We start from the raw sequence: 26652 nt of genomic DNA on the forward strand, positions 1-26652 counted from the left end.
CTCTAGGCTGGCCTGTCTAGATTTGTATAAACATGCTGGATGGTGTTTGCACAATGATAAAATTGCTGAGGATGTTCTTCCTTTCTCCTTCCCTCTTTCTTTCAGAATTATCCCATTTACTTATTTGTGTGTATGGGTATGTATGTGGAGGTCAGAGGACAACTTATGGGAGTCGGTTCTCTCCTTACACCACATGGGGCCCAAAGACGGAACTCAAGTTGTTGGACTTGGTAGCAAGTGCCCTAACCTGCTGGGCCATCTGCTGGCCCTCCTTCCATATTTTTTCTTTTCTTTTCTTTTTTTTATTTTTCTTTCAGCAGCAGCATTTAACTATGTAGTGCAGGCTATCCTGGAAGGCTTGATCCTCCTGCCTCGGATTCCTGAGTGCTGGGATTAAGGGTGTGGCCCAACATGCTTGGCTCCTTGTTGTAGTTAATTTTCTTCTTGTTGTGACAAAATAACCAATAAAAGCAACAAAGAGAAGGAAGAGTTTACTTTGGCCCACAGGTTGAGGGTGCAAATCCACCACTGCAGGGAAGCTGAAGCGTCAGGAGCTTGAGGCAGCTGGTCACATTGGGTCCCTAGTCAGAAAGCAGAGAGAAGGATGGAGAGGTGGCTCAGACGTTAAGAGCCTGGCTGCTCTTGCAGAGGACCTGGGTTTAGTTCCCTGCACCCACATGGCATCTGTCACTCCAGTTCCAGGAGACTGGACTTGCTCTCCTGGCCTCTGTGAGCACCAGGCACATATGGGTGCACAGTATATATGCGTGCAGACAAATGCTCACACACATGAAATAAAAATAAACCTTAAAGAAAGCACAGAGAGACGAATGCTGATGCTCACCTCACCTGTTCCTTTCGATTCAGTCCGAAGCCCCAGCTCTTGGATAGTGCTGCCGACACAGAGGGTGGGTCGGTCAAGGTCAACAGGGACCATCTTGAAGGCCAGTTCCCACAGCCAGCTACATATTGTGCTTTTGTACCTGTTTGGCAAATCCATAAGAGTTACAAACATTTATTCTTTTTATTTACTTATTTACTTTTTTTTTTTTTGAGACTGTCTCATGTAGCCCAGGTTGTTCTCAAACTCTCTATGAAGCTAAGGATAACCTTGAACTCCTGATCCTCCTTCCTCCCCCATCCAAATTACAGCTAAACTTACAAGTGTGCCCCGACACATGCAGCATTTTGTGTTTTGTTTTGATTATGGTTTGCTGCGTAACCTAGTCTAGCTTTGAACTCACTATGTAGACCGGGTTGGTTTCAAACCCCTGCCTCAGCCTCAAGTGCTAAGACTACAGGGCTATACCACTATACCTGGCTGCAATTTATTATTTGATGATTCGTTTCAGATTACTTTGCAGCATTAGCCGTTGAGGATTGAAAGCCCTCCTTAAGTTATGTGTGTGGAATCAAGGCGTATGTCCCAATGGGGACTAGAGGTGATGGCTCTCTTCTCGAGTCTAGAAGCCCTGGGTGGGAAGGTGGCTTTAAAGATTCTCAGGCTGGTGTTTACAGTCCATCAGTGATTCTCTTGGGGGCATGACTGGGTGTCGTAGCTTCTGGGGTCGGGGTCAGTTTGTCTTTAAACTCGTGGTAGCCTTGAGAGTCTTGGCACATTCTGTGTTCTGTGGCCACACGTCCACTTCCCTGTGACCAAATGCAAAGACACAGAAGAGGAGTGAGGAATGGAGGGTGTGTGAATGGATTCCAGATGGAAAACTAGCCTCCCTAGGTGCAGCATGTTCACAGGGCTTTGGCTTTCATGGTCCCAGTCATGATGGCTTTGTGGCCTAAACCAGTACTACCCAGAACTCTGGCTGCTTCTGAACAGACACTTTGCCTCTATCAGTACCTGCTGAAGTTTCAGCTTCTGTTCCTGTGTGTGTGTGTGTGTGTGTGTGTGTGTGTGTGTGTGTGTGTGCGCATGCAAATATGCGTGTGAGCGTGAAGCGTTCTGTAGCTTAGGGTGTGTGGAAGCAGGTCCTCTCTCACCCTGCTTCCTTCTTTTCCAGAGGATTTCCTTGGTCAGTAGCTTTGCTGCTTCTCTGTTCCTGGGGGGGTACTCGCCCATCGACTACAGTGACGGTAAGTCTTCAGAGCATGGAGAGACGCTTGTTCACATGCAGGGTGGCCATGGGGACAGCAAGCGCCTCATCCGGCCTGGGTGGGTGCCAGTCAGGCTGCTATCTCATCATTTCCCAAGAAGGAAGGACTACTAGTTATCTTCTGTTGTGTTACAAGTGTCCCCATCACTTACCGGCTGAAGATGGCAAATGTTAAGTTCTCACTTAGTGCCTGAGTATCCCTTAGTCTGGAATGTGGCACTAGCTGGACTGGGTGGTCCTGGTTCAAGATCACTCACAAGGTACCAAACTGGCAGCCGGGGGTGGGGGGGTGGGGGGGGGTGGGGGGGGATGAGAGAAGGGCCAAGAAGCTGTAGTTGCTCCTTGCTGATCTGGGAAGTTCCATCCTTCTGATCTCAGGGACCAGCCTGGGACAGGGTTGGGGTCACCTCACAAGATGTGAGTACCTGAGGCGAGAATCAACAGGGACCATCTTGGGATCCGACTCTCACAAGCTACTTATTATTTTGCTCATATTTGGCAAATTTATGAGAATTGTGTTTATTTATTATTTAGTCTAATTTTATTCTGTGAGATATGGTCTCTTGTAGCCCAGCTGGCTTTAGCTTACAATGAAGCTGTGGATTACCTTGAACTCCTGACCTCTTGCCTCTGCCTTCTAATTTCTGGGATAACAGTTGGGTACTGCCATACTCAACATTTGGGATTTTGTTTTGTTTGATTTTAGGGTTTTAAAAAATAGATATACTTTATTTAATTATGCGTGCGTGCGTGCGTGCGTGCGTGCGTGCGTGTGTGTGCACACCTGTGTGCAGTTGCCCATGGAGGCATCGGCCCCCTCTGGAGCTGCAGCTGTAGGAGGCTGTGAGGCACCTGATGTGGGTCCTGGAAACCAGTTGGGTCCTCTACAAGAGTAGGACAAGCTGCTGCATGAATCCTAAATAGTCTTATAATAAAAACCAGAGCCAGAAAGATCAGAGAAGCAGAGCAAGCCACAGCCACCACCTCTTACCTTACCAACTCCTCAGCCTATCAGAGCATCTGCAAGAGAGCAAATTCCTGTCTTCTCCCGCCTTATATTTCTTTCTCCACTCAGCCATATAATTTCCTGTTTCAACCTCCCTAGTGCTAGGATTAAAGGTGTGTGCCACCACTGCCTGGCTCTGTTTCTTTTTTAGACTGGATTAATCTCATGTAGTCCAATGTGGCCTTGAACTCACAGAAATCCAAACAGATCTCTGCCTCTGCCTCCTGAGTGCTAGGATTAAAGATGTGTGCCACCACTGCCTGACTCTATGGCTAACTCTGTGGCTGGCTCTGTCCTCTGATCTTCAGGCAAGCTTTATTTCCCAGATTACAAAAATATAGATATATAAAAACAATATATCACCACACAAGCTCTTAATCACTGAGCCATCTCTCTAGCCTCTGGTTTTAGTTTTTATGAAACAGGATTTTGCTGTGTGCCTCAGGCTAGCCTTGAACTCAATATGTAGCCCAGGCTGGCTTCAAGCTCATAGCAATCCTTCTGCCTCTGCCTCCTGAGGTACTTTGATTACAAATGTCTGCCACCGTGCCCTGCTCAGAAGTGTTAGCTTTTAGTATCAAAACTGAGGAAATAGACATGATGCCAGCAGAGAGAAGAAGCTAGGAGGAAGTTGCTGAAAGAACTCAAGGATGAGTGTAAGAGGATCTTAGTCCGTTTTCTGTTGTTATAACAAAATACCTGAGACCAGGTAATATACAAAGAATGGAAGTTTATTTAGGGGCTGGTAACATAGTTCAGTTGTAGAGTGCTTGCCTAGAATTCATGGAGCCCTGGGCAATTCCTAGTCCCATGAAAGCTGGATATAGTGGTGTATGTCTGTTATCCCAACCCTGGGGGGGAGGGGACAAGAGAAGTTCCAGATCACGCTCGGCTACATCGTAAGTTTGGGATCAGCCTGGGGTATGAGACCCTGTCTTAAGAAGAAAAAGAGAAAATGATTTTTTGATTTCAGGCACTTGATCCTGTTTGGCAGCTGGTGAGGCCTTCTTGTATCATGACATGTGAAAACAGCAAGTGTGCAGCTCAGGTCTCTTTTGGAGAGATGGTTCAGTGGTTAAGAGCATGTGCTGGTCTTGCAGAGAACCCAAGTTTAGTTCCCAGCACCCATGTCTGGTGGCTCACAACCACTGGGACCTTCAGCTTCAGGGGATCTAACAGCCTCTTCTGGGCTCCTTGGGTGATTGCTGTCATGTGCACATAACCACAGACAGACTCATAAGCACATTATTAAAAATAATAAATCTTGGGAGAGATAGTTCAGCTTTTAAGAGCACTGGCTAATCTTCCAGAGGACCTGAGTTCAAGTCCCAGCACCTACATGGCAGCTCACAACTGTCTATAACTCCAGTTCCAGGGGATCCAACATCCTCACACAAAGTGTATACAGGCAAAACACCAGTGCACATTAACTAAATAGATAAATAAATAAATCTTTAAAAGTATAAAAATACCATCATAAGGACCCCATCTTATGTGTCTTTTCCTGGGAAAGCCATGAGATTGGGAAATCTCTGAGGGCTGCCCTCTGTCAGGGCTGCCTCTGGATGCCTTGAAACCCATGGGACATAGGGAGCAATTTCTGGTTAACATGTTGTTGATATGCCTGTTCCTGGCAGGCCTCAGAAGAGCAGATTTTTCAGGCTCCCCATGTGACGGGGGTCTGTGGAGAGCATTTGGAGGAGGTGGCGACGTGGTATACTTACACAGGCCCTGCTGCCCTCTGGCTCTTGGGTTCAAGATGTTCAAAGTGTATTGCCTTCCCACTGTGATGAAATAGATCCAGCCACAAGGCTGGAGAGGTGGCTCAGTGCTCCTGTGGAGGACCTGAGCTCAGTTTCCAGTACCCACATGACAGCTTACATTCATCTGTAACTCCAGTTTCAGGAGCATATGACCTTCTTTTATGGCTTTCCGTTGGTCCTGTGTGAATGTGTGTGCACAGTCATACATGCAGGCAAACATTCCTACACATAAAATACAAATAAATAAATCTTAAGCAAAAAACAAACAAAGAGACCAGCCATACATTTACACTAGAGAATTAATTTTATCTGCCAATTTCACCTATCTCCACCAAAGCCCCCACACCTCCAGATGTTTTTATTTTTGTTTCCTTCCTTCCTTCCTTAGGTTCTGGAATGAATTTGTTGCAGATCCAGGACAAAGTCTGGTCCCAAGCTTGTCTTGGTGCCTGTGCCCCCCATTTGGAGGAGAAGCTCGGCTCACCGGTTCCTTCGTGCTCAGTTGTGGTAAGTCTTCTTTTCAGTGATGACTCCTGTGGGTACTGGCACTGCTGGTGGAGCCTACAGGGTGCACACATTCATGTGCACATACACACACACACACACACACACACACACACACACACACACACACACTTGCATTTAAGCCTAAACTCAGCATTTGACATTAGTCAGAATATCTGAATATCTGGATAAGAGGCTTCTGCATGGCAGAGCTAGATTCCAAAACTATCTGAAGGATTTCTGGGTCTCTGCACACCGAAGGGTAAAAATGCACAGAGTGCTGAAATTATGGTCACTGGTATGGAAGCTTACAGCAGGCAGGCTCTGGAAACCAGAAACACTAAGGATCTGACAGGCCCTGGCATCACATCGACTGAGGCTAAACCTTGACTTTGCTCAAGCTTGCCTGTTCATGGTTTATTGTTATTGTTTTTGCTTTGTTTTGAGGCAGGGTCTCTATATAGCCCTAGATGGCCTGGAACTTGTTATGTAGACCAGGCTGGCCTAGAACACATAGAGATCCACCTGCTCCTGACCCCCAGTGCTGAGGGTAAAGACATGCAACTCACATCTAGCTTGACCTGCCTCTGTTTAATCAGAGTTGCAATTTAGTTTCCCCACCTGGAGATAATACTGTCTGTTTTAGAAGACTCCCATGCAAATGAGATGAGATATAGTATGTTGAAAGGATTTCAGATGGTGGTTGGACACACTAGTAAGTTAAGGGCACTTGACCATGAGTGTAGTGCCACCCATTTGGAATGGATATGAACCGAACACCCAAGTGTGATCTGGTTGGCCGGCTCTGTTCTTGACTGTCCTGAAGAGGCACGGGAGTAAAGAGCCCATGGCGTCTTTTGACACACATGCCACACGTGTGAAGCCAGAACAATCAGAAAGAACCCCATAGGGACAGACAGCTGAGTGTGAAGGAAGGAGAGGGGCTTCATGGAACTGATTGTGGGCCACCAGGAAGACGGACTGTTCCATGCTCAGACATATCCACAGTGTTCAGATTCTCACTGACCTGCTACCATGGGCAGAACATCATAGCCAAACCACTGTTACCCAAGGTGTGCTGTGAAGCCAGTGGGCAGAGCTGAAGTGTGGACAGTCCTGCCCAGAGAAGCCTACAGTGCAAGACACAAATGCATGGGTGCCACAAGCCAGAAAGACAGAAAAGGCAAACAGAAAACCGGCAACTTCCGTGTGAAGCAGCGTAGAAGGCCGGAGAGTGGTGCAGGCATTAGAGGATTTTACCAAGGCATACACAAAGGGGGCGTTAATTAAAACACAGGGGCCTCTGTCCAGAGAGTCACACTGCTGAGAGACAGCGAGAGTTCATGTATAGCAGCCTTAACTCTTGTCTCATTGTGTAGGGTCCATATCCGTGTGGACAGGAGGAAGGATACCAAGTTGCCTTGCTGAGTAGTGAATGTTACAGCATACGTTGTTTTACTTGAGACTGGGGCATTTGTAACACACCATGTTCATTAAGAATTAGGCTTTGGCTGGGCTTTAATCCCAGGCAGAGACAAGTGGATCTCTGAGTCCCAGGCCAGTCTGATCTACAGAGCGAGTTCCAGGACAGCCAGGGCTGCACAGAGATACCCTGTCTCAAAAAACAAACAACAAAGAAGTTAGGCTTCAGTTATGTATAAGATGTCATGGGTCACTAGGGGTCGAGCCCCGAGTAAGTGGATGTGGCCTGATTGCTGAAGTGTGGGAATTTTGCTTTTATCTTTGTTTTTTGTCTGTATACTGAGCCCCTGGAATGTGAACTGCCATCCATGGTCTTTTGTTTCATGTGAAATCGAGACCAACTCTTTGTCTAAGACTTTGCCTAAGGCTTTGCTTGCCCTACGTAGGCCAAGAATGCATGTATGGGAATCTTTTCAGAGGCGAGTGTTGGAGGAACTGGAAAGAGCCGGTTCTGAAACATGCATCTTTACTTACTGACCACGCATCAAATGATGATGAGAAGTCACTGTGGCTTCATGCAGGTGCCACCCCTGCTGGAACCATACTTTCTCTATTGGGCTTCCCTGACTCATGTGTCCTGTGAGCGTGGGGGGCAGCCGTCATCCAAGAGGATGACAACCTGTGGGTGAGCGACTGCCTCCTGCTTGTCCCCAGGGAGACAGTCCTCAGGACCAGTCCCAGCTTTCGGAAGTTCCTCGGTGGCTTCAGCCTCAGTTGCCTTTGGGGTGCCTGGTGGGATGGTGGACTCTTAGGCCTCTTGCCCTCCTGTTTTCTCTAGTCTCCTGGGTCACTACTCTGAGTTAACCTGCATGCAGGCCCCATCACACCCTGGCTTCTGAGGCAACCTAGGTCAGACATTTATTTTCCCAGGCGATGGCTTGTTCTCAGGGAAACCCAAAACATTGCTGGCTAGAACAAAATTTTCTTCCCATACACTGGGGGAAAGAATCTTTTAAAAAATGTGTTTCTTGCCAGGTGGTAGTGGTGGTGGTGGTGGTGCACACCTTTAATCCCAGCACTAAGGAGGCAGGAGGTAGGTGGATTTCTGAGTTCAAGGCCAGCTTGGTCTACAGAGTGAGTTCCAGGACAGCCAGAGCTACACAGAGAAACTGTCTCAAAAAACAAAACAACAAAACAAAATGTTTTTTGAGGCAATTTTATTGTGTAGCTCATGCTGGCCTAATGCTATATAGTCCAGACTGGCCTTGAATTTATGGCCATCCTCCTGTCTCAGCTTCCTGGGTGTTGGAATTACAGGCATCAACCACCATGCCCTGCCTTTTCTAACTTCTTTATAAAAAGAATATTTATCAGTTTGAGGAGAGATGGTCTCTGCTCTTGTTTTAAAGGGGTCCCCTCCCCTGAACTGTCTATTTTGGCTAATTTTCTTTATACTTATTATTATTATTGAGACAGGGTCTCTGGGATCCCAGGCTGGCCCAGAACTTGCTGTGTAGCCCAGGCTGACCCTAAACTTCTGACCTACTACTTCGATCTTCTGAGTGCTAAGATTACATGTACACCACCATGCCTAATTTAATTTTTTTTTTAAGATTTATTTATTTTGCATGTGAGAGTGGTTGCCTACATGTCTGTGTGTACAACATGTGCAGGCAGTGCCCACAGAGTTAGAAGATTTCCTGGACCTGGAGTTACAAGTGGTTGTGAGGCACCGTGTGGGTGCCGGAAACTAAACCCAGATCTCTGCTGTAGCACCAAGGAATTTGAACCGCTGAGCCGTCTCTCCAGCCCCCTTGCCGTGTGTGTGTGTGTGTGTGTGTGTGTGTGTGTGTGTGTGTGTGGTTTTATGTGGAGCTGGGGATCAAATCCAGTGATTTGTGGTGGCTAGTTGAGCATTCTGACTAATGAGCTACACCTCTAACCTACCCCCTTTTTCTTGAGACAGTCTCATGTGGTCCAGGGTGGTCTTGAGCTTGCTTTGTTTTCTTTAGAACACTGTTCTTTGCACTTGCCTGTCTGACTATTAGTCTGGTTGCTGGCCTGATAAACAAGTGAATAAGGCATTGGCTGTATCTATGAGCTTGCTTACCAATGTCCTGTTACTTTCTTTTCTTCAACGTTGTATCCAGAATTTGGCATTCACAAAGTAGGTACAAGTTAGAGATTGCTATGTTCTAACTCCCCTCAATCTCAGACTCCTATGATCCTCGAGGTGACCTCAGGCCTGTGGTTCCAAACCTGTACTCCTTCTGCTGTGTGTGGCTAGGAAGGGTGATGGAGCTCCAGGCTCGGCCACAGATGCCTGCAGCCTCCTCCTGGCTCGAGGTGTGGAAGATTCCTTCAGCTCCAGTGATCTGGAGCCAGGAGTCTCCCGAGTGGTGATGTGCATGGCTGTGCTGAGCAGGCTGTGGTCACCTAAGCAGAGCACGGGTGCTCTTTCTCCTTAGGGAGCCATTTCCTCCTACTACGTCCAGCGCTATGGATTCCTTCCAGCATGCAAAGTGGTGGCCTTCACGGGGGACAATCCAGGTAAGTGCCTCAGGAGGAACTGCTCTCCAAGTGAGTATGGGTTGCTGGACTTCCCGCCTTCCTTTTCCATAGATATGTAATTGAGATGGGGCCTCCCTCTGAAAGCCCTGGATCTTACCATGTAGCCCAGGCTCTCCTTAGATGCTCATTAGTCCTCTCTCCCTGGGTATGGGGAATATGGATGTGAGCCACCACACCTGGTTCATACTGGACTTTTAAAGAATTCCTCTCCATCTTCCTGTTTGTTCATGTCTCTCTGTGTGTACACATATGTGTATGCAGATGTACTTGTGTGTGCAGGTGCATGTGCATGTGTGTGTGCATGTGTAGACCAGAGGACAACCTCAGCTGTCTGCCATTCCTCATAATGCTGCCTACCTTTCTTTTTTTAAGTAGGATTTCTCACTAACCTGGAACTCTCAGGTAGACTAGGCTGGCTGGTGGTAGAGCCTCAAAGATCTATTGGTCTCTACCTCCCCAACGCTGAGTCCCTAACATTGGGGCTGTAAGTGCGTGCCCCCATGCCCAGGTGCCCCCATGCCCGGGCGCCCCCATGCCCGGGCGCCCCCATGCCCAGCCCGCAGCCCAGCTTCTTGATAAAGCCTTCTGTGGTTCTCTTTTCCCTCTGAAGTTTGATTCTTTGTCTCAGTCTCAGCCCTTCCTTGGGGACACTGTTTTGACGTCATTAGATCTAAGGGGTTCTCCTTGCTGACGTCTCTGTAGGCTCATGGGTGAGCATTTTTCATCCTTTTGATCACCTTGCTGTCCTCGTGCCCAGGCTTCAGCTGTCCTGCCCTTACTTGGCCTCCTGTGGAGGGAGCTTTGCACTGTCTCCTGTGCTTGGGCGTGAGCACAGGCTGGAAACACAGCCTCCAGCTGAGTTCAGAGGTGTCTGATCCAGCGTTTCTCCATCACTCAGTTCACTCACTCAGCATGTGTGAGAAGACCAGCTGTGTGCTGTGTCTCCTTCAGTAGTGGGGTGTGTCAGCAACGAGGGCAGAGGATTGCTACTGGGGACCCTGTGTCCGGGTGGGGGGACAGTCCTCATGACCTCAGCCCTTCTTTGTCCTGGCTGAGGACGATTCGTTGCACTCCTGACTCACCTTTGTCTTTCCTGTATGTTCTTGATGCCCTGGTCTGGTCTCCTTGCTTCTCTGGACTTCTTGGAGAACCAGGCAGTGGTGGGGAGTTGGAATCCCTGAGAGAATAGACTTTTCAGCCCACCCTCTGACCCCTGCCACCTTTTGGGCTCCTTGAACTCAGCTCGCTGAACTGTGGGTTAAGGCAGAAGGTGGTATCTGTGCTGCTGTCCGCATGGTTACTGCGCTTTGGTTTGTGGGTCATGTGACTCCTGCTAATCAGAGGTTTCCCTCCCGTTCTCAGCGTCGCTGGCGGGCATGAGGCTGGAGGAAGGTGATATTGCGGTAAGGTAACTCCTCACACCTACAGACTTTCTGTCCTGGGGACCACGGTGCTGAGCCCCAGTTGTGTGTGTGCTACACACCAAGGGGTCTGCTGCCTCTAAAGAGGATGGTGGCCCACTGTCCTTCTTAGACAGACGTGGCCCTTTGCTGATGTCAAGCGTGACCTGTCTGCTTGACAGTGACTAGTCTGCTGGGCATAGTGCATGAGCGCTGGACATGGGCTGTGAACTCCTGGGTATGCGGGAAGATTTAATCTGTGGCTTTCTACATCCAGCAGGGAAGCCATTTGGGAAACCATTATCTTCATGATTTTGTATTGAGTTCTAGAAAGTCAATAATGGTGTCCATGAGAGCCTGGATCTGGGTAGCAGACCTTGAACTCATCTGGTATGGGGAGTCAAGAAAGAGGGTCTCTGAGGAGGTGGCGGTTGTCACCTGCAGTATGAGGAAGGAAGTGATTGGGTGAGGGGGAGCAGGATGCGGAGAAGTCACTGGCAGAAAGGGAGCATTTGTAGCCCAGCCCTAGGCACCCCACCCTCTGCTCTCTCTCCTCAGGTCAGCCTGGGCACCAGTGACACCCTATTTCTCTGGCTTCAGGAGCCCACGCCTGCCCTGGAAGGCCACATCTTCTGCAACCCAGTAGACACGAAGCACTACATGGCACTTCTGTGGTAATCCTGGAATCTCTGGGTCGAGGGAGGGAGGTGCAGACCGATTCGGCATAACCAGCACCCCAAGGCATTCCTACTAAATTGCCTCATGGGTAGCCAAGACCACAGGGACACCAGTTCCGCTTGACAGCAGTGCTATCTGGGGAAGAGGCCAAGGCCTGTAGTCCCCCAAGCCTGGATTCCAACTCTACCTCCAACGCCCGTGTCCTTCATGGCGCTCTGACATATCTAACTTGACCTTCAGCACGTGGTCTGGGGGACAGCTAGCTTCCTGACGGTTCTCACAGGAGGTGTGCGTTCTAAGCCCTGACCACAGGCCTTTGGTACCTGCTGGAAGCTACCTGGTTTAGAAGGCTTCTGAGCTGTAAGCACCAGGACCCGCTGGAGAATGTTCGGGTCCAGTTGTGCTAGTAACTGCCCCCTTAGAGAGCTAATACAAGGTACAGGACGCCCTGTCTGGACCCCCACTGTGGCAGCTTCCAGCATAAAGAGAGCCCAGAACAATGTGAGTCCAGCGCCTCCCAGGATGCCCATGGAACCCCAGGAGAACCTCAGATACTTGTGATCAGGCTGTTTGCTGTGCCCAGCCCAGGGGTTGTGGTCTAGCCTGACCTGGAGACCCCTCTGTCCAAAACTCTTCTAAAACCCCTGGGTCCAGTCTGCATGTCAAGTTTAGTGGTGGAATCCTTGCCTAGTGGAGCACCTGGGTTCCAAACACCACCACGAAACCTGGAAGCCTGGGACTCACGCTGTGTGTATTTCTGCAGCTTCAAAAATGGCTCCCTTATGAGAGAGAAGATCCGAGATGAGTCTGCTTCCTGTTCCTGGAACAAATTCTCTAAGGCCCTGCAGTCCACGGAGATGGGGAACAAGGGAAACTTGGGTAGGTTGGCCCTGTGACAGGGGCAGGAAGGCCTGGAACACCATGAGTTGGGGGCGTGGAGGAGTTTGAGGGGTCCTTTTTGTTTACACTTGTAGTCTCACAAACTGGTGTGGTCCCCCAGGTTCTGAGGGTGGGATCATGAGACTCCCCTTGGGTGTGGAAAGTCAGACCCCTTCTACCCCTTCAAAACCCCTAGTGACGAAATGGCAGCCCCAGGATCTACTGACCCTGCTGCTTCTCTGTCCGCAACTTCCTGCCCCAGACACAAGGCTGTGTTAGGAAGAATATAGCACCCAGGCCACGTCCTGAGGAAGGAAGGGCCATGTCTTCTGTGCACACCTCATTTGGTGCTCAGGGTTAGGGAGCTGCCGAGGGGAAGTGAGAAGAGTTACCTCAGAACAGCCCAGGCCATCCCAGCCCCCCTGTTCTATGGGAGAGAAGGACTGAGGATACTGCAGGGCTCCTTGAGGGGATGGGAAGGGGCCTGAGGTGCAGATGAGGTAACTTCGCTTCACCCTTTTTGAAGACTTTTGAGAAACTGTTCTTTGTTCTGGGTCGCTGGCAGCTAATCTCTTCCTGGTTTTGCTTCAGGTTTTTATTTCGATGTAATGGAGATCACCCCTGAAATTATCGGGCGTCATAGGTTTAATGCGGAAAACATTGAGGTAACTTACGTCTTTTTTTTTCTTTTCATGGTATATGTGTGTGGTGTGTGTGTGCATGTTTGCATGTGTGTTGCCGGTGTGCATGCGTGTGGCAGCCCAAGACTGACACTGGGAATCTTCCTGAGTGCTCTTCCACCTGATTCATTGAGACAGGTTCTCTCGATGAAACCCAGAGCTTGTTCAGGGGATTCTGTCTCCACCTCTGAGGCTGGGACTACGGGCAAGCCACTGTGCCCACCTGGCATTTCTGTGGGCTCTCAGACTCCAAACTCAGGTTCTCTTGCTCACACAGCAAGCACTGTAACTGCGGAGCTATCCCCCAGCCCCAGACACATATGCTGTGGGTTTACATCGACTCAGGTGTGGAGTACTCTGTTTAACAACCGGCCATCAGATCATGCTGCTTGTAGGGGTTCTGTCACCTGCCCATCTACAGATGTGCTCGGGGGCGTTCTAGAGGCTGCGGCCTTAATGGGCTGACAGTCCCTGTCCCTTCTCCAAGGAGGAATACAGGGGACCTGAGTACTCTGTCAGCTACTGTCTGCCCCTAGACTGGTGTCACTGGACATTTCCTTGGTGGCTGTACCGTCCACCTCCCAGCAGCCCTTGGGTCCTGAGGGCAGGAGTTTCTTCCTAATGGGAAGAGCCTGTGGGAGAGACAGTGGCACTCACTGAGCACCATTGGGTTCCCAGCATCGTGGTGTGATTGTAGTATCGTCCTCTCTCTAAGCAACTCTGTGAAGTAGGCATGACTAACCCTTTTTACAGATGGGGAAGCTGAGGCCTTAGTGGCCGGCCCAAAGTCACAAGGTCACAGATGGTGGAGGAAGCTCAGGCCTTCCTGAAGCCGCTTCTCAGAGGCCACTTTTCTCTCGTTTCCTTGGGGCCCCTTCCGGGAGAGCCCTGTTGGGATGGGTTTCCTGATAGTTCCCATGAGTTGACAGCATGTTTTGAGGGGGTTGGAGCTGGAGGATGCTTGTGAACCTGGTGGATGTTGGGGAGCTTAGGTGAGATACTCTAGTCACTGTAATAGTCAGGTGGAAATTAAGTATTAAACATTTGCTAGAATGCTTTGGATACAATGTAGAAAGTTTTCTGGGCATGGGGGTGGCGCATGCCTTTAATCCCAGCCCTCGGGAGGCAGAGGCAGGCGGATCTCTGTGAGTTCGAAGTCAGCCTGGTCTACAGAGCGAGATCCAGGACAGCCAGGGCTATGTAGCAAGACCCTGTCATAAACAAACAAACAAACAAACAATGTAGAAAATTCATCCTGGTCCTCAGGTTGAAGTTCAGTTTCTGTTTATAGAGAAAAGATACACATGCCTGCCCTTGCGTACGTCAGTCCTAAGCCTGCTCTTGTGTACCTCAGTTCTAAGCTCACCAAGGAGAAAGTAGGGTTCTTCATTCATTCATTCACTCAGTAGATATGTTTTTTTCCCCCAGATTTGCTCATTTCATATGTATAAGTATTTGCTTGCATGGATGTATGTACATCGTGTGTCTGGAGACCTCAGAGGCCAAACAAGGACACTGGGTCCCCTGAAACTGGGATTACAGATAGTTGTGAGCTGCCACGTGGGGGTACTGGGAACTGAACCCGGGTCCTCTGCAAGAGCATTGAGAGAAAGTGGCAAGTTTACTTCTTGATCTGAGGGGCTGGAGAAGCAGGCCTCTGCCTGGGGGTGACTCCTATCTGAGCTGTCTTGATGCTTCAGAGTCATGGTGGATACTCAGGATAAGTTCCTGGCTATCACTTATCAAACATCAACTCCATATCCTAAGTCCTGTCAATCTAATTTGGCCATGGTGACCTTGAAAACCGGGTTCTGTCTTTGCAGCCCTAAGTTAGGAAAGAGGACAAAACAGGAAGATCCACATGATATTCAGGGTCAGAGGGGAAATGTTAGAGTCAGAACTTGAACCCTTGGCTGCCTGAGACTGAGCACTGTGATGTCACTGAGTCCTCAGAGTGGCACACAGGTGAGGTGTGAGCTGTGCATGTGAGAGCTGTGTCCGTGTGAAGGTGGGACAGGTGAAATTGATGGTTAAAGTAAGGTCACTTGGGCTGGAGAGATGGCTCAGAGGTTAAGAGAACTGGCTGTTCTTCCAGAGGTCCTGAGTTCAATTCCCAGCAACCACATGATGGCTCACAACCATTTCTAATGAAACCTGGTGCCCATTTCCATCCTGCAGGGATGCAGGCAGAACACTGTATGCATAATAAATAAATAAATAAATAAATAAATAAATAAATAAATAAATAAATAAATATTTAAAAAAAAAAAAAGTAAGGTCACTTACATGCACACGAGCGCATGCGCGCGCGCACACACACGCGCGCGCGCGCACACACACACACATGCACGCACGCACGCACACACACACACGCACGCACACACGCATGCACAGACACGCAGAGTCCCTCGCACTGTGCCCACTTTCTGTAAACAGGTCTCAGCATTCCCTGGGGATGTGGAGATTCGAGCTCTGATCGAAGGACAGTTCATGGCCAAGAGGATTCATGCAGAAGGCCTCGGCTACCGAGTCAGTAAGTGAGCAGCCATGTGGATGTATTCTGGGGCTGGGGAGGGGCAGAGGCCCAGAGATAGTACCTAGTAAGGGTCTTTCGTTACAGGATGCGGTGGGGAGAAGGTGGGTGGACTCAGTCCTGGGTGGGGTGAGGAAGTGATTCAGGCTCCCGAGAGCAGATGTCGATGCGGAGGCGGGGTGGCCTGCTTCTCTGCTCTGTCACTGCTTACCTGATTTCTTGGTCAGAAGTTGTAGGCATCAGGAGAGGTCTGTGGGTGCCCCAGGTCCTACCTGCAGAGAAGCATCCTGAGCTCTGAACCTTGGGGATATGGACAGTGTGGGTGGAAGGCCTGTGTTCTGGGGCCATGACTGGGCCTCTCAGCTGAACCAGAAAGAGTGGTCATGTAGTGCCACCGCCAGCACTCACAGGACTGAGGAGAGGGCAGACCCAGGGCTCTTGGAAGGTTTCCTAAGAACTTGGCTGCCGAGCAAGCAGGTCCCAGAGCTCAGTGACTCCATCCCGCTGGTGGAGTTAGACTACTGTAAGGGTCTTCAAGAGGGCTGTGCTAGCCCACTAGTGTCCAAGTGAAGCACTGGGTGTGGTAGTGTTGGTCATTTGTCCCAGCACTAGGGAGGCAGAGGCAGGTGCATCTCTGTGACTTCCAGCTCAGCAAGGGCTGCATAGTAGGATCCTGTCTCAATAAACAAAGAAACAACAAAATCCCTATGAGCCTCTTTGCCTCGGAGTGCCCGTGGAAGCCTTTATGGACAGTTCAGGTTCTGTGTTGAGTGTTTTATTGTCTTTGAACCAACGAAGTAGAAGGATACTATAAAAATAAGCTCGGGGAAACCCGATAGACAGCATCTACTTAAGCTGAATATACACCATGCCAGCAATCTTATTCTTATGTAAACACGCACAGGAACATACATAGGTTCATTAAAGGTATCCGTGAAAAAAAAAGTGTCCATGAGAACATTCAATGTGGCCCTTGCTCACTAGCCCCGAGATGAAAGCAATCTAGTATCTATTAAGAGTAGACAGACTGACTGGGAGTGGTGGTGTTTGTCATTTTATCACAGCTCTTGGGAGGCAGAGGCAGAGGTAGGCAGGTCTCTGTGAGTTCCAGACCAGCAGGTGACACAGACAGACCTTGTCTCGATAAAACAAAACAGAAATTAAAAGAAAACAAAACAAAAAAAATTGTAGACAGGATAATGCATGTGTCTTCACAGGATAGACTACCACACAGAAATGAAGAGGACCCCCCTCTTAGTTACACGCCACAGAATTTGTAGGTGACACACACTAATGGTGAGCAAAGGAACAGTGTTCAGACTCAATGCAGACACTACTTGCTGCTGCTTAAACCAGGATAATTCGGACTGGGCGTGGCTCGGTTGGTGGAGTGCCTGCCTAACCCAAGGCCCTGGTTCCATCCTCGGCACCATATAAAATGGACATGCTGGCTCATGCCTGTAATGCCACCACTAGGGAAGCCTTGAACCTGCTCTGTAGCTGAAGATGACCTTGAACTCCTGATCTTCCTTACTCTGCTTCCCAAGTCCTGGGATTACAGTATGTACCAACAATGCCTGAGTTTTAATACAAATATTAAAATAAGTAAAACAATTCCTATGAGCCGGGTGGTGGTGGCACACGCCTTTAATCCCAGCACTCGGGAGGCAGAGCCAGGCGGATCTCTGTGAGTTCGAGGCCAGCCTGGACTACCAAGTGAGTTCCAGGAAAGGAGCAAAGCTACACAGAGAAACCCTGTCTCGAAAAAATAATAAACAAACAAACAAACAAATAAATAAACAAACAAACAAACATAAATAAAACAAAATAATTCCTATGGACTCTCTCATTTAACCATCTTGGAACTGTATTTTTTTAAAATCCTGAAGGTTTTCAAAGCCCTCAGACATCTTTAGAAATGAGATTGTGTGAGTAGGGCAGAGAAACTGGCTCTAATTGCCTAGCAGGGGTCTTTGGACCATCAGTAGGGGACATCTAGGCATGGAGGGGCCATCCAGCAGCCCAGAGTGCAGGAGGAGGCAGGGCAGAGAGGCCGGAAGGAGTGTGTATGGTTACTCAAGAGCAATTCCTGTGGAACATAAAGACATTTACTCTCTTAGCAAGTTGAAAAGCAGATTCAAGCCTGCCTTGAAAGCTCTACTGGGTTCCTTTTTAAACAAGACCTCCTGGTTTTGGGGGTGGGGGTTCCTTTTTGTTTTTAAAGTATATTTATTATTTGTGTATGGGAGGCGGGCACATACAACTCAGCATGAAAGTGGAGGTCAGAGGACAACTTTGGGGTCAGTTCACTCTTTCTACCACATGAGCTCTGGGGACTGAACTCAGGACGTCAGGCTTGTCACCAAGTGTCTTAATCTGCTGAGCCATCTCTCAGCAGGTTCCTTTTTTTATTTATTATTTTTGTTTTTCATTTTAAAAATCTCACTTTATGTATATGAGTGTTTTGACTGCATAGATAGATGTCTGTGTACCACTTGTGGACCTAATGCCTGCAGAGGCCAGAAGAAGGCGTTGACGCCCCTGGAACTGGAGTTACAGACAGTTGTGAGCTGCCATGTGGGTGTTGGGAATCAAACCAGGGTCTTCTGGAAGAGCAGCCAGTGCTCTTAACCACTGAGCCATCTCTCCAGCCCCCATATAAATCCTTTTTAAAGAGAACAAGAAAAAAAGAAAAAAAAAGCCACCAAAGTTTTTTGTAAGGTTTGGATATGAAGCCCTTATCTATTGAAGAAAATTCTAGTATTGATATGTTGGGAGATGTTTTTCCCCTTTTTCTATTTTTTAGGGGGTGGTGGAGCAGAGTGGGGTGCTCGTGATTGAACTCAAGGCCTTGTGTTTGCCAGGCAAGCACTCTGCCTACTGAGCTACAGCTCCAACCCCAAGTTCATTCTTTAATTTTTTAGTTGATAAAGACGATAAAGGCAGATGGACTGTAGATGACATACGAGGAGTCCTGCATGGACAGGCCAAGCTTTGGGTCTCTCCACGGCCCTGGGAGATCAGCAGGAGCCATAGACCCAACACAAGCCCTTCATGGCTGAAGGAGAGTCCTTTCTGCCTTGGGAGAATTGCTACAACCACTTTAGTTCTGTTTTGTCTTTCGTTTTACAGTGCCCAAAACAAAGATTCTGGCCACAGGAGGAGCATCTCACAATAAAGACATCTTACAGGTACGTGTGGTGGTGGCCCCGCACCTCAGCGTTGTCCTTGTCGTTGTATCTAGGAGCTAAATGTCTCCTTAGTCACTCTTTGCCTTATTTGGGGGAACAAAGTCTCTCACTGAACCTGGAGCTCACAGAGTTGACCAGAATGGCAGGCTAGCAAGCCCCAGGCATTTGCTTTCCCGGGGCTGGGATTCCAGGCATGCGCTGTACACACAGCTTTTTTTCTGTGGGTTCCTAGGGGTTTGAAGTCAGGTCCTGTGCACCTATAGCAAACACTTTACTGAAGGAGCCACCTTCTCAGCTATCCACCCAGTTGTCTTGTGACACTGGAGGTTCTGGGCTTGTTTCCCAACACTGGAAGAAAATAAATAAACAAACTTAGGGTGTGTGTTGCTGTGATAAAACACCATGAGCAAAAGCAACTTAGGGAGGAGAGGGTTTATTTCGCCTGACGGCTTCTAAGTCTGTCACTGAGGGATGTCAGGGCAGGAGCTAACGCAGGCACCTGCAGACCAGAACTGAAGCAGAAGCCATGGACGGGTGCTGCTTACTGGTTTGTTCCTCATGGCTTGCTCAGCCTGCTTTCTTATAGAACCTAGGACCACCCGCCAGGGATGGCACCATCCACAATGGAATGAGTCCTCCACTCCCACATTAATTACTAATTAGGAAAATGACCCACAGACTTGTCTACAGGCTAATCTTATGGAGGTATTTTCTCATTTTCTCAACCATGTTTCCCTCTTTTCAGATTACTCTAGCTTGTGCCGAGTTGACAAAAACAAAAAACAAAAACAAAAACAAAAAACCCACAAAACAATGATGTAAGTAGCTTAAAAGTATAGACAGGGCTGGGGGATGAGTCAGCTGGTAAAGTGCTTGCCATGCAGACATGAGGAACTGAGTTCAGATTCCTACCCCCATCAAAAGTCAGTCTTGGTCATGTGTACCCAGCACTGGGGAAGTGGAGACAAGAGAGTCTGGGAGTGCTGGCCAGCCACGCTAGCCAATCTGTGAGCTGGTGGCCAAATTAAAGACATTTCAACAGTGAGGTGAAGTGATTGAAGAAGACACCTGGCATTAACCTCTGGCCTCCACTTGTACCTGCACACGGGAGGATGCCTCCTTCCCCACACACATGCGCGTGCGCATGCACATGTGTGCAAACCTCCCCCCCACACACACACACACGCACAGGGGATTAGACGTGGTGGTGCACACTGTTAATCCTGGTGCTCAGGAGATAGCAGTAGGTGGATCTGTGAGTTCTAAGCCAGCCTGGTCTAAATAGTGATTTCTACACCAGCCAGGGTTACATAGTAAGACCGTGTCTTTAAAAACAGTACAGGGCATGGCGGTGCATGCTTGCCATCTCCTCACACAGGAGGCTGGAGCAGGAAGAGGTGAATTTGAGGCTAGCTTGGGTTACATTGTAAATTTCAGGCTGGCTGGAGCTATATGGCAGGCTCTTGTCTTTGAAAAGGTACAGGGACAGCCTGGAGACTGGCCCGTCCCTAGGGTCTTCCCCAGGTCACCCTGTCTCATCACCAGGCAGCTGTCGTTGAATGGAAGGCATCGGAAGACATGAGCAAGGAGAAAAGAGCGTTTCTAAACGATCTCTCTGAGTGACCCCTCACCCAGTATAACCTCTGTGTTCCTCCCAGGTGCTTGCGGATGTTTTTGGGGCCCCCGTGTATGTCATAGACACCACCAGTTCAGCCTGCGTGGGCTCTGCATACCGAGCCTTTCATGGTAGGTCAATGAATGGGGCTCGGCTGTCTCTGCGAGTGTTCAGGCACCGCTGGGATGAGAAGAGTGGGAAGGGGAGAGGATGGTGTCTTAGTTAGGGCTTCTGTTGCTGTGAAGAGACACCCGGACCACGGCAGCCCTTATAAAGGAAAACATTTAATTGAGGTGGTGGCTTACAGTTTCAGAGGTTCAGTCATCATTATCATCATGGCTGGGAGTATGGTGGCATGCTGAGAGTCCTACATCTTGCAGGCAACAGGAAGTGAACGGAGACACTGAGACAGTGGTCTTGAGCTTATATGAGACCTCAAGTGTCTACAGTGACACCTCCCCCAACAAGACCACACCTACTCCAAGGAGGCCACACCTCCTAATAGTGCCACTCCCTTTGGGGGCCATTTTCTTTCAAACCACCCCAGATGGCATTCCCAGTTTGAGGGACACTAGAGTCTCAGGAGTGTTAGCCTCCTTTCTGTCCCTCCCAGCAGGCGAGAATGAACCCTTTGTCTCATGTTCTCTAGTAGAGTGGGGAGAGGGAAATAGTATTCAAACTGGATGAGGCCTGATCAGAATCAAGCTCTACAGAGAGAGGCCAGAAAGCCTCCAGGGCATCACAGAACGTGGGTGTAGGTCCAGCTAGTGCAGAGGAAGGCAGCCTGGCTGCAGAAGAAGTCCAGAACAGCAAGAAACTGGGACAGTGGGGAAGGCCTCAGAGCCGAGAAGTCCAGAACCGTGGACAGCTCCCTGGAGGCCCTGGCTCTGATGGCTGTCTCCCTGAGACTTCAGACATGACTGAAGACAGCTCAGTTAGGGTTGAGGTTAGCCTCCTCAGCAGGTTGCTTTTCCCTGCCGTCTGTCTGCTGGGGAACTCCTGGCTGTCAAGGTCATCAGGGTGCCACCCTTTCCCTAGGGGTCTGTTCTTCCCGTTCACTTTTCACTTCTCAACACACCCACTTAAACTTGATGTTTCTTTCAACATTACAGTGAATGAAGTGCTGTTCTCTCTCTCTTTTTATAGTATTTTTATTTTATAATTAACTTAATTTTACATATCGGCCACGGATTCCCCCGTCCTCCCTCCTCCCACCCCCCAGCCCTCCCCCCCAATCCACCCCCCACTCCCACCTCCTCCAAGGCAAAGTCTCCCCTGGGGAGTCAGCCCAGCCTGGCAGACTCAGCCAAGGCAGGTCCAGTCCCCTCCTCCCTACACCAAGGCTGAGCAAAGTGTCTCAGCATAGGCCCCAGGCTCCACCAAGGACAGGTCCTGTCTCCACTAAGTGCTGTTCTCTTAATGACGAATGCTTCAATCCTTTCTCCATCACCTCATGCAACTTCATGTAGCAAGATCACGGTGAATTTACTTCCAAATTTGTACCCTTTACCCCATTCTAGGGGATTGAACCCAGGCCATGTACTCGTCTGTGCTTGGTAAGCTATAGCACAAGCCCTGCCCCCATATACTTTTTGTTTTGAGATGAGGTCTTACAGAATCGTCCAGGTTGATTTCCCATTTGCTCTGGATTCCAGGTGGTCTTTAAACTTCCCATTCTCCCATATGTATAACAGAAATCATCACCCATCTTAATTTTTTTTTTCGAGACAGGGTTTCTCTTTGTAGTTTTGGTGCCTGTCCTGGATCTCGCTCTGTAGACCAGGCTGGCCTCGAACTCACAGAGATCCACCTGCCTCTGCCTCCCAAGTGCTGGGATTAAAGGCATGTGCCACCACCGCCTGGCCATCTTAATTATTTTTAGCAGTTTTGCTGTCAGTGACTTTTAACAACTCTTCTGAGCTGGGCTAATCCAGTTTAAACACATTTCGGGGGTTTCTTGTTCTGGTGCTGGGCTGAAGCCAGGGTCTTTGCATGCTGAGGCGACACCTGCCACTGGGCTGCACTGCCATACCCTCCTGGTCTGACAGCGTTTATCACCATAGCAGTGTCTGTCACACAAGTCAGTTAGCCTCGTTTGCGATGTGCATGAATGTGAGATGACCTTTCCCCTCTAGGCCTTGCAGGAGGGACAAGTGTGGCCTTTTCAGAGGTTGTGAAATCAGCCCCACATCCCAGCCTGGCTGCCACCCCCAGCCCAGGAGCTTCCCAGGTGAGAAGGCATCGGGTTTTCTCTTAGCATTTGTTTTCTCTGTTTGGCTTGGGTCTTTTTCCTTTTCTGTAAAAGGTAAGTTTTTCTTTCTCATCTACATTAAGCCTGCTATACCCAACTAGAGGGAAATCTTACCTCCCCCTCCTCCACTCCCAAGAACTTGGGGATTGATCCTGGGGTTTTACCCGTGGGAGGCATGCACTTGACTATGGAATTATATCCTTGGCTTACAAAGACATCAAGAGTGCTGGGACCTGAACCTGGGTCCTCTGCAAGGATAATACATGCTCTTAATCACTGCATCATCTCTCCAACTCATTTTTCAAAAGTAAAAATGGAAACAAAATTAATTTTAATAATATATTCCACTTAATCTAATGTATCCAAATTATCATCATTTTAGTACATAACTGCTTAGAGAAATTACTAATGTCATAATCCACATTAGTTTTGCACAAGGTTTTGGAAATTTGAAGTAAGTTTTATAAATATATGTATTTATTTATTTAAATTTTTATTTTATGTGTATGAGTGTTTTGTCTACTCTATGTTTATACATCATGTGTGTGCTTGATGACTGAGAAGGCTGGAAGAGGGTGTCAGATCCCCTGGAACTAGAGTTACAGACCATAGTGAGTCACTATGTAGGTGCTGAGACTCAAACCTGGGTCCTCTGGAAGGGCAGCCAGTGCTCTAAACCACTGGGGTGTCATCCAGCCTCAGGATTTACTTTTTTTTGTTGTTGTTTTTTTTTGTTTTTTGAGACAGGGTTTCTCTGTGTAACAGCCCTGGCTGTCTTGGAACTCACTCTGTAGACCAGGCTGTCCTTGAACTCACAGAGATCCACTTGCCTCTGCCTCCCAAGTGCTGGGATTAAAGGCATGCACCCCTACCACCGAACAGAATTTACATTTTTAAATTGTAGGCTGTAAGCTGGTATAAGAGGCACTTCCCCTTCCCCATTATAAACTTCTCTTTCTGCCCCTCCAGGTCTACGAGGCCCTTCTCCCTCGGTATGCTGAACTTGAACAGAGAATCTTGTCTCAGGCCCGGGGGCCTCTGGAATGAACTCTGTGTGCCCTGGCAGTCTGCTGCCTCCCTCCTGCCCAGATTCCCCAGTGACACTGTCCTCTTGCTTGTTCTGCGCAGCTCCTGGGCTGTGTTGACTCAGTGGAGCGCTCCTGTCCTGTCCTGGACCATCCTGAAGCTGGCCATGACTCCCTGGAGACATGTGGGTTGCCTCTGTCCCAGGGTGGCAAAGCAGCTCTCCTTTTCTGTCTTTCATTCCAGGAGGCAGGAAAACACAGTGTGTAGGGTATGGCCACCAAAGATGATCACCTTCCCCATTTTAAAGGCAGAAAGCAAGCTCTCTTTTAGGACCAAACTCAACAGAATAGGGGACAGCCTTCTTCCTGACTTACCACTGCTCCATGGTCCTCACCTTTCGACACCCCACCCCACACTGGGACCTCCATCCTTCCCTGCAAACCAGACTTCACAGTGCCCCCCTCATCGGCCTCCCACCTGTTTCTACCCCGTTTCTTGAAGTGCCTTCCCAGGGTCCTCTCCTGTCTGTCCATCTTCTCCCTTTCTTACCCGTACCTTCCTGGTTTACTTCCCACACAAGATGACCTTCATGGGCTTGGTGAATACCCTTCCTGTGCCCTCCCCCAGCTCGGTCTATCTATACCGGACTGGTGCTGACCAGGTCACGGGGCTGGGCCATCATCCAGGCTAACCCTTTAGTTCACCCCTGTTTCATTGTAGTTCACATGATGGCAATGTTGTGTGTTTCTCTTCGAGACATTTCTAAATTCTGGATTTTTTTTTTTTTTTTTTTTTTGAGACAAGGTCTCCTGTAGCCCAGGCTGCCCTCAAACTTTCTTTGCAGCTGAAGGTGACCTTAAACTCCTGATCTTCCTGATCTGCCAAGTGCTGGGATTAAAGGCATGTGCCACCACACCTGGTTCATGTAGTACAGGGGATCCCATGGCCCCATGCATGCTGGGAAAACACTGCCAGCTGAGCCAACTCCCAGCCTGGATTTCCTTTTTACTTGGCGTACTTTCTGACTCTCACTTCCACTTATTCTATTATGTTTGTGCAGATGCTGAGTCCTCCCTCCTTCCTCTTCAATTTTTTTTTTTACCTTAGACTTCTCTGTTCCTTGCTCAGATAAGCCCCCTGTGACCTTGCTCCTGTGACACCCCCAGAGTTTTCCTTTGCCACAAGGCTGCACCAAACTCAGGACTTGTTTAAACTAGACTACTGGATCTGGTGCAGTGGCAAGATGTTGCAGACAGGTGTGTGAGATCGCATGGATCAGAGCAGTGACTGCTGGGAAGTCCAAAGGACAGAGCATAGACTAGAAGAGCACCTTCCACCTGGAAGGGAAGGGCTCCGTGTGTGACGGGGGTAAGGAGCTGCGGGCAGCCACCATCACCACAGTAAACCCGAGCTGCGGAGGAGACGCCGCTGGGCCTCAGCTTGTTAGAGTTTACAAACACTGAGCCACAGCAGAAGCAGCATCAGGACCACAAAACAGTGAACTAAGAAGACGTTCTAACATAGCTCTTGCTTACAATAGATCAGACGGACGCCATGGGTGACAAATTAAAACGCAAATCCAAATGGAAGCACACCAGGCTTATGGGGGAAGACAGTGACTGAACAGAACAGCACCATGACCGTGCAGAGACCGGCTTACACGTGTCAAAGTGGGGCAGACATGGCAGGATGTCAAGGAGGCAGCAGAAAAGACGGAGAAGAAAGGACAACACAGGAACAGTAGAGCGCTCGGCGACGAAAGACAAGATCCCTGTTGATAATTGGAACTACCCAAAATAAAAACAAATTCTTGAAAACACCCCAAATCAACCTCTCTCCCTCCTTCTCCCCCACCCCTTTCCAGCAGTGCCAGGGCTCAAATCTGTACCCTGGCCGAGCCTCCCTTGCTGAGCTGCACTGGCAGCTCTACTGTGTCCTGAAAGATCTACCTTGTAGTTTAGATGTGTTCTAGCAGTGTTTTGAGATTTTTATATCACAAAGGCTTTCTTAGACCATAAAACAATAAACTGAGGCGGGGCAGCTACAGAGGGATGGTTTAGAGGTTGAGTGCACTGGCTATTCTTCCAGAGGACCTGGGTTTGATTCCTAGCACCCACATGGCTGCTCACAACTGTCTGTAACTCCAGCCTCAAGGGATCTGATGGCCTCTTCTAACCTCTTCAGTCCTCCATGCGATGCACAGACAAAAGCAAGAAAACAGCCACACATGTGAAATAAAAATAAAGGTTAAAAAAAACTAACACAATATCCCAACATCCATTGTGTAATATAAAACATTTTATGTGTTGAAGGGAAAAGTGAAATTGTCAAGACCAAAGGAGACTCTTTCAAAAGAAAGATCAGGTCGGGGTCGGACTCCTCGGCAAAGAAGATAGCAGTGGAACAAAACTCTTTTCCGTGGTGTGTCTCAGACAAGTGTGCAGCAGTGTCTGTCTAACCTCATGGTTAAGTTTAGCCAACACGTTCTTGAGTGGACTCGGAGCGGCTCATGACGGCCATGGGGAGGTGAAGGACAGGAGCGGCTCATGACGGCCATGGGCAGGTGAAGGACAGGAGCGGCTCATGACGGCCATGGGCAGGTGAAGGACAGGAGCGGCTCATGACGGCCATGGGCAGGTGAAGGACTGGAGCCTTTCAGAGTTTCACTGCTTTTATCAGCACTCCTGATTTTATAAAGGGCGAAGGTCATTAGTCCCCTTCTTACCCAGATTTCCTAGTAAACCTAGCTATAGTAGGGTTTCATGGTGACCCAGGCATTAAGGCTTTGTAATATTTTGGCAGGACCAAGGCTACAGGCCATACCAGACTAGGAAAGGTCACTGAGTACTCCTGCACCCTGGAACAACATTTTCAAAGAACTAAGAAAAATATAAGGACCAGTGAGATGGCTCAGTGGGTAAAGGGGCTTGCTGCCAAGACTGATGACCTGAGTTCAATCCCTGTAACCCACATGGTAGAAGGAGAGAACCAACTCCAGCAAGTTGTCCTTTGACCTCCCTACATG

General features: G+C 48.9%; 1 protein-coding gene across 2 annotated transcripts in view; it reads left to right on the forward strand.

The window, feature by feature from the left end:
* The window catches only part of Xylb (xylulokinase), a 41821-nt gene extending 17402 nt beyond the window's left edge, over positions 1–24419 (forward strand). For both annotated transcript variants that reach the window (XM_059267170.1, XM_059267171.1), the window contains 12 exons: positions 2016–2088; positions 5266–5384; positions 9272–9353; positions 10737–10777; positions 11333–11448; positions 12216–12331; positions 12923–12996; positions 15448–15544; positions 18677–18735; positions 20394–20481; positions 22486–22580; positions 23571–24419. In XM_059267170.1, coding sequence (XP_059123153.1) covers positions 2016–2088; positions 5266–5384; positions 9272–9353; positions 10737–10777; positions 11333–11448; positions 12216–12331; positions 12923–12996; positions 15448–15544; positions 18677–18735; positions 20394–20481; positions 22486–22580; positions 23571–23648 — 1038 coding nt within the window. In that variant the 3' untranslated portion in view covers positions 23649–24419. The remainder of the gene's footprint in view (positions 1–2015; positions 2089–5265; positions 5385–9271; positions 9354–10736; positions 10778–11332; positions 11449–12215; positions 12332–12922; positions 12997–15447; positions 15545–18676; positions 18736–20393; positions 20482–22485; positions 22581–23570) is intronic.
* Positions 24420–26652: the final 2233 nt, after the last annotated feature.

Source organism: Peromyscus eremicus, chromosome 7, assembly GCF_949786415.1.
Source record: "Peromyscus eremicus chromosome 7, PerEre_H2_v1, whole genome shotgun sequence".
NCBI classification, from domain to species: domain Eukaryota; kingdom Metazoa; phylum Chordata; class Mammalia; order Rodentia; family Cricetidae; genus Peromyscus; species Peromyscus eremicus.